At 35.7% G+C, this 8,318-nt stretch overlaps 1 protein-coding gene across 1 annotated transcript; it reads left to right on the forward strand.

The window, feature by feature from the left end:
• Positions 1–704: 704 nt before the first annotated feature.
• On the forward strand, positions 705–5,431 carry LOC113759038 (beta-glucosidase 12-like; the record flags this gene model as incomplete). The annotated part of the gene is made up of 9 exons (XM_027301667.1): positions 705–787; positions 891–978; positions 2,641–2,896; positions 3,235–3,350; positions 3,753–3,970; positions 4,079–4,110; positions 4,212–4,314; positions 4,396–4,498; positions 5,061–5,431. Coding segments are annotated over 9 exons (1,168 nt in total), but the record flags the coding sequence as incomplete, so codon positions are not given.
• Positions 5,432–8,318: the final 2,887 nt, after the last annotated feature.

Consider the following 8,318-nt stretch of genomic DNA (forward strand, 5'->3'; position numbering starts at 1 on the left):
AAATACTACTTCAGTCTCAAGTAGTTGAACAATGTAGTCTGCTTCTAAGTTTTCTTGAGATTGCTATTTTGATTTTTCATTTTTAGTTCAAATTAAGTGCTTATTCACAAGTAATTTGCACGCCATCTGATTATCGCCTTTTTTTTTTTCCCTTTTAATGTAAGTGTGGCAACAGGCTGATGTCAAATTGAAGAAGTTTATCTGGACTGGATGCTTTCAGATTTTTCTCAATCTCCTGGCCCCAGAATAAATTGCCTCGTAAGACCCATACCACAAAAACTAATTGCTTCAAAATTGGCGTGGCTATAGCCAATAGCCATCAAAATTGTTTCATTTCCAACTCATTCAGATCATTCGTAACTTCTTGTTCTTGTGACGCACCATAACAAAGTTCAATAGTCAGATTCAGAATAATTTTGATGTTAATAATAAGCGGTTTTGTCTAATGTGTGTTCAAAGCAGACGGAAATAATAAGATGTGCCGGAGTTTTAGTCTTTGAAAAGCAAAGTCAAGCTAATAAACTATCTGAATTGTCTATATACATGGGACCACATATTTGCCAATTGTTTACATAGCAGAATTAAGTGGCACGAATAGATGTACAAATAAAAATTAATTGATGCAAAATTGGTTTGATTTATTTTATAGCTTATAAGTTTACTTGACTCCTATTACTGTCATTTTTTGTTATTCACATTTTCAGGCGGAAGCTAAGTGGAGGTGTTAACAAAGGAAGGCGTAGCATTTTCTACAACAATCATGCATCAATGAGCTCATATCAAAATGGTTTGCGTTAGCTAATTTTCGTTCGTTAAACTCGCTTCCCGTGGACAAACATTTTTCTTTATTGAGTTACTTATAACAATTTTTCCTAATATCGTACTTTTAGGTATAAAGCCCTTCGTGACAATCTTCCATTGGGACGTTCCCCAAGCACTTGAAGACGAGTACCACAGCTTTTTAAGCCCTCTCATTGTGTAAGTAAAAGCTAATGGAAGTTCCAACTCTTTTTTAGCTAATGGAGGTCGAAGCTATTACATCATTTAATCTAAAAATTATTTATAACTATGAGTTTTTCCAACCTCACATAGGCGGATCTAGGTGCAATCGTAGGCAATAGTTGATGGTCCAAATTTACTATCAAGGTCTAGAAGAAATTTGGACCGCCAGTAAGCACTTTGATTCCAACTATTAATGGGAGCAATCTACTAAGAAATTGACACGATGTCAAATAAGCATATTTTGCCTTTATCCAAAAAAGATAAAATAACAAATTCCACTTTCACTAATTGATAATTGCACCTATAACTATGACAATATTGATCAACAACTTTCTATAAATGTACAGGGTCGACAAAATTACTTGGAATATTTTAGGGTCAAACCCAGAGGATTGAGTTAATCTCCTACTTTAATTATTTTAACGAATTGCAAAAGCCAAATTTAAGGATTAAACCACTTATTAAGAAGCAAAACAATGATCAATTCAATTAGAAAGTGGATGAGAAAACAATAGATGGAAGTCTAGGGTTTTAGGTTTTAATCCAAAATTTGAGTCAATTATCTAGTTAATTTCTTAATAAATCATGAACGCATCACACAATTATATTTTATATTATCTCTCGATACATCTAAAGTGTGCCTAATTAAATCTTATGTCTCTTTGGAACTCACAAGTATTCAATTAAATCCTTTAAGAACTTTAGTGATATAAGTGGGTTATACAAACCCTAACCTACTCTCATGATTAAATTAAGTATGCTTATCTATCTAATATAAGGCTGTATCTTACTTCCCAGTTTAATACGAACCCAAAGATCATGTTTATGGTGATCAAGCATAAACATGTAACTAAAATCAAGATAGATAAATCACAGTAAAAGACAAGAAATTAAACCAGAAAAATTAATCAGATTCTTTCATAAAAATCCTAACCCTAGAAATAAATTTAGTTCAATATAATTGGAAAATTAAAACCATGAATTCAAAGAGTTAATACAAAGATGAGAATAAGAGAAAGAAAACTTCTCAGTTGCTTGCTCCGATCTCTTTCTTGTGTGCTCCTTGATTCGCCAACGTTTGATCTTGGTTTCTCAAGAATAAACTATGAAAAAATATTAGAACTAAACTAGGCTAATATTTTCTAACCCCAAAAAACGTCCTAAGTACTCTTATTTATAGCCTCTTCAAGTCCCAGTTGAATTTCAAAAGGAATAGGTTTCTTAAAACTGAAGAAAGCGAGTCGGCATACTTTCGCCATGAACTCCGCCACGAACTCCAGCCTAAACTCCTGCACCGGAGTTGTATCGAAACTCAAAAGTGGCCAGAACCAGAAGAATACCGACGAGAAGACCAAATTAAAGACTGGCGCCGGTTATTGAGGATCTGCGCTGGGATCGCTATGGATCCGTCGGCAGATCCTTTTTATCCAGGCAAACTCTCGTTTGCTTTTATTCCTTCCACTTTTGTTGCATTTACAGTCCAATACTTGATCAATTGTGAACTTCACTTGCACCAACCGACAACAACTCAAATGAGATATATATATATATTCAAAGTAAGCTTACAAACCACAATAAATAATTGGTTCACTTGTAGAAAACTACTATAATTCCGACCCTTTCCAATCATATTTCCAGGGATGACTACTTAGATTTTGTAGAGCTGTGTTTCAAGGAATTTGGTGATCGAGTGAAGCATTGGATTACCATGAACGAGCCATATATTTTCATTAATGGAGGTTATGATGGGGGAACTCTGGCTCCCGGTCGCTGCTCTGCTTGGCTAAACAACGATTGCCCAGCAGGAAATTCAGCAACTGAGCCTTATATAGTCGGACACCGAATGCTTCTTTGTCATGCAGCAGCTGTAAAATTATACAGAGAAAAATACCAGGTCAGCAATGTCATTTCTCGTTCCCGTAGCTAATTAACTATCTAAAAGTCATTGATACTATTTAATGCTAGAATTTGTTTGTTGGCTCGTTTGAACTAATGTTCATTTTGGCGCATTTGACGTCTCAATTTTGTTTTTGAAAGACGTCTCACATAAAAAGAGCATCTCTACGTTACAAGTTAAGACTCTTAGTTAACCCTCAATGAACATAGGTTCTTTAATCTTCAGCATGCATCGCCAATTTTGTATCAATCCCATGAACCCTGAAATCATATTAGTGAAGGTAATTTCTGTGCATGAGTAGATGTTAAATGCATGATTGAAACTTCAATTTGCAGGCAAGTCAAAAAGGAGAGATAGGGATTACATTGGTGTCTCACTGGATGGAACCGTACTCTAGAAGCAAGCTTGACATTCTTGCAAAACAAAGAGCTCTTGATTTTATGTATGGATGGTGAGTTTGGACAACAATTCTCTTTGCAAACATTGAATTCTTTCTGGTTCAACTGCGTCAATCGTCAACTTCAAGGAATAGGAATTGTATTCCTGTTCTAGATTTATTGTTTGCTCTTTTCCATTTTCTATCTAGGCAGCACAAAGTAGTACAGGTATTTATCTGAAATTTACATTGACTAAAAACTATAGTTGTAAGACAAGACATCCAAATTAGTGGTAATACTAATGATTCTACAATTCAAAATTCAGGGCTGGCATTTTGTCAAGAAAAAATAAATAATAGTTCTTAAAATAAATTAAATTAGAACAAAAACTTTTGGTGCTTCATCTATCTTGTCTAAGCAATCTTATCTATAGATGCATGCTTACGATGTATCATGGATTTGTGATGGTTTCGCAGGTTTATACATCCATTGATATATGGAGATTATCCTGCAAGCATGCATAAACTTGTTAAGAATCGTTTGCCCAAATTTACCCCGGAGCAATCTAAGATAATCAAGGGTTCTTTCGACTTTCTTGGAGTGAATTATTATACAGCAAAATATGCAATTAATATTGCCTCTCAGAATAATATCAACGTTAGCAGCTCTACAGATCCTCTAGTCAACCTCACTTGTAAGTTCTATGGCTGATAATCTCATATTTTTGCCACAAAACCGCAGTTAATTCTTCCAATTTATGAATTATGCTATACAAATTCTTGATTATTTTCTTCGTTTCCAGCGGAAAGGAATGGAAAGTTCCTAGGTGATCCGGTATGTCTGTCTGATAATTTCTAGATTTTTCCAAATCCCAACTACACATTCCCTGTTTTACATGGAAAAATATTTAATATTTTTCTGAAAATTCATTGTAGACTGGAGTCAGTGCCTTCTATGCCTATCCAAAGGGACTTCGAGATCTTCTTGAATACACCAAGAAAAACTACAATAATCCCACAATTTATATCACGGAGAATGGTACATAAGACAATCTATTATTAATGCCTTTGCTTCTCTTTTATCTTTTCGTTCTCTCTTGATTGCTCTGATTATTTTCAGGGATTGGTGATGCAAATAATAGCACACGAATAAAAAGTATCAAGGATTTCCAACGAGTTGATTTCTACCATCGCCATCTTTTGGCTGTTCAAGAAGCCATGAAGTGAGTCTCCTTGCTTTTCGTTGTTGTTTGCAATTAAAAGTATGGGAAAAGTGGAGGAAATTTAGGTTTTTGTACCTTTCTACGTTTTTAATTAGCAGAAAAGTTATAAAATTTACCTACACTTTTCCTCGCTTTTCTACATTTTGTCTCCTACAAAGTTTGCAACATTTTGGAGGAAAATTTTTAGTTACACGTACTATTTATAATAACCGCCACTCTCTATTTTCACCCAAAATTTTTCTTGTCAATCAAACATGTATAAGAAAGTGACTTTTTTTTTCTTTGGTCGATTTTCCTTCGCCTTACTTTCTCACATAACTTTACATCTAATCAAACAAAACCCAAGCCAAAATTTTATTCCAAACCATACTACCGTATTAGATGTCAACTAAATAGTACTTTACAAATTCTAATTTTAGCAAAATGTAAATCCTTTTAAAAAAAAAAGTAGCCGTCTTGTTGCCTAGTGATGTTATAATGGTACTTTTATTTATCTTTTTATTTGTTTTTGTAACTTTACAAGGTGCTTATTTTGATAAGAAATCAATCGTAATCTTGGCAGATTGGGAGTGAATGTAAAGGGTTTCTTTGCTTGGTCATTTCTTGACACTTTAGAATGGAACTCCGGTTATACCTTGAGGTTCGGTATATGCTACGTGGATTACAAAGATGGACTGAAAAGATATCCCAAAAGCTCTGCTCTTTGGTTCAAGAAATTTCTCCGCAAGTAAAAAGATGGCTACGTTGATATGATGCACTTCTGAGTGGATCCAGACATAGCTTGGGCATTTCAGAATAAAATATTTTTCCATAACTATATTTAAGAAGTATTTCTTCTTTCCTCTTTTTGGGGGAAGCAATCAGAATGTGCAAATCAATATCCAATTGCAATATTAACCTACTACTGGACTTTACCAAATATTCTGCATTTTATTTTGGGATCACCTAACCCTTCTCTAATTTTAAAAATTACACTAACCTCCTCAAATTTATTGTTTGGATAATAAAATCTTCGAAATTACACAAATTTATATGAAAATCCTGTATCACCCTTCTCGTTAAAATATATATATATTCTCTTACATTCTTCTTTGTACCACCAAAACCACTAACACTATCATCTTTTTGCCTCTACAACAGCTACCAAGTCCACCACTGTTACCGCTGCACAGGTTGCCGCCTGGAAGGGTAAAAAAACAATAAAAACTCTCTAAGACTCTTTTGTTTCTACCACTAGAGCCACACCGCCACTAACAATTCCATCTATGTTATTCCTATCATAATCCCATGGCATAACTTGTCGGACAAAACTAAAAATAAAAATAAAAAATAAAAATAAAAAACCAATAAGAGATGCTCTAACAATCAGTGTTTTTAAAATCGAATCGGACCAACCAGTTCGATCGGTTAAACTGCAAACCAATTATGACACCGATCCGATTTTATACTAAAGCCGAAAGTGACAAATAAATCGGTCAAGACCAGTCAAACTCGTCAAAACCGGTAAACCCAATGAAACCAATAATTCCTGACTTTCAGTTTTCCCCTCAATCTTTTTTTAAGTTTTGCAAAATGCTAAATTCTATGAGGTTGCCAAGGATCAAACTTGAGACTTTTGTTATAGAAGTTCAAAATAGTAACCATTGTACCATCACATCCGATTAGACTTTGGTGGTAACACATTTATATAAAACTTACCAACTAAGGCAAAAAAAAGCAAAAAAAAAAAAAAAAAGTGTCTATACCCTGAAACCATGAGTTGCCCCTTCAAACAGTTATGACAGCAAATTACATGATTAGCAGGTGTAGTTGATTAGTTGTATTCTGTTACGATTTGCTGAGCTGGCAATACATAACCACCATGTGCTAATTGTACCGATTCTTCCTTTAGATAAATAACCAATAGAATCCAGTGATAAGGACACATTTGATATGCAACCAGATAATAAACTCATCTTTTCTCTCTCTCCTCAGCTTCTTCTCTCCTGTTCTCCCTTCTACCTTTTTCTACTCTTCTTGTAATTTCCTAATTCAATCCTCAATCCTACACCAATCACTACAATTGGTATCAAAGCTATTGATCCTCGGATTCAGTAGCTTGGGTCATTATTCTACGCCATGGCTGACGGTATGAGAATGAAAAGTATGGAGGAGCAATTGCACAGGCAGGAAGCTCGTATTCAAGGGATCTTGGATACCATGGTAGCGGATAAAAGGAGTTTGGAGGACAAGGTTCTAGCAGGGAATGTGGAAATCAACAACAAGTTGGATGCGTTCATGGCAGCTATGAATGCTCAGTTCAGCAACTTCACAAAATCTGCTCAACCAGACAGGGGAATCCTGACTACTCCCTCAACTCCAGGGGGAATAGATCAGCAACGAGGAAATGGACTTAGAAATAGAGAAATAGGGAATAATGTGACACAGGACCAGTTTGGGGGTAGGAATTATCCATTTCTGGGGTTACCTAAGATGGATTTTCCTTCCTTTCATGGAGATCACCCAAGAGAGTGGGTTAGGAAATACTGGAAATTCTTCTAGCTATTTTGCATCCCCGAAGAGCAATGGCTGGACATAGCTGAGATTTACATTGCAGGGAAGGCTGATATTTGGTACCAAGGATTCAAAAGTGGAAAAGGAAATATAAGGTGGGGTGAATTTGTGGAAGGACTGTGCAGAAGGTTTGGCAAAATTGGAAATATTGATGCAGTGGAGGAATTTAACAAACACCAACTAACCACCACTGTCTTGGCATACTAAGAGAAATTTGAAGAATTGAAATCAGAGGTAATGGTTCTAAACCCTACGTTGTCAGAATCTTATTATGTTTCATGCTTTCTTAGTGGATTGCCAAAAGAATTGAGGTTAAAGGTAAAAGCACACGACCCTACTTCCCTAGCCAGAGTTTTTGAACTGGCAAGAATACATGAACATGCATTTGAGGCTTATTTCAAGAAACATAAAGTGGTATAGAAGATTAATAACCCTCACAATACTTTTAGTAGTCAAAAAGAAAATGTCCATAGCATGTCACATACACCAGCAGCGAAAACAGTAGTTCCTAATATGATCAAGAAGATAGCTCCACAAAATTTCAGAAAGATATCTTCGACTAAAATTCAGTATAGAAAGGAGCATAATCTATGCTTTACATGCGGTGATAAATTTGTTCCAGAACACTAGTGTAAACAGAAGGAGATTCATTTGTTATTGGCAGATGATGAACAAAGGGAGGAAGGATTGGTGGATAGGGAAATTATAGAGTATCAGGGAATTCATCAAGGCAAGGGCACTGAATTTGCTATCCACTCCTTAAATGGTAAGGTGCTTCACAGTACCATTAAGCTCAAAGGTAGCTCTAGTGGCCGTGAGTTATCGATTCTTGTTGATGGAGAGAGCACTAATAGTTTTATAAGGTCTGATGTAGCTTGGCAATTCCCTGAGTTAATCAAGCCTATCAAGCCCTTTAGAGTAAATGTGGCAAATGGGGAATACTTGACTTGTAAATATGTTCTGCCTAACTGGAAATGGATAATGCAGGGGTTGGAGTTTTCCTTGATTTATTTGGGTTGGGCATAGAGCCTTATGACATGATCCTGGGAGTTGATTGGCTTGCCGCTCATAGCCCCATCACATTTGATTTCAATCAACTGAAGATGGTATTTGACAAGGATGGGAAGCAAGTGATGCTGCAAGGAGGTGATAACAGTCCTAAGCTCAGGCTTTACCAAGATTCTGTAGACATCTTGAAGTTGAGGCAGAAGGCTTGGAAGCATGCCTGTGATCTCAAGACGGCAGAAACTAAGGTATCTCCTTCTTT

This window comes from Coffea eugenioides, unplaced genomic scaffold (assembly GCF_003713205.1).
Source record: "Coffea eugenioides isolate CCC68of unplaced genomic scaffold, Ceug_1.0 ScVebR1_879;HRSCAF=1633, whole genome shotgun sequence".
NCBI lineage: Eukaryota > Viridiplantae > Streptophyta > Magnoliopsida > Gentianales > Rubiaceae > Coffea > Coffea eugenioides.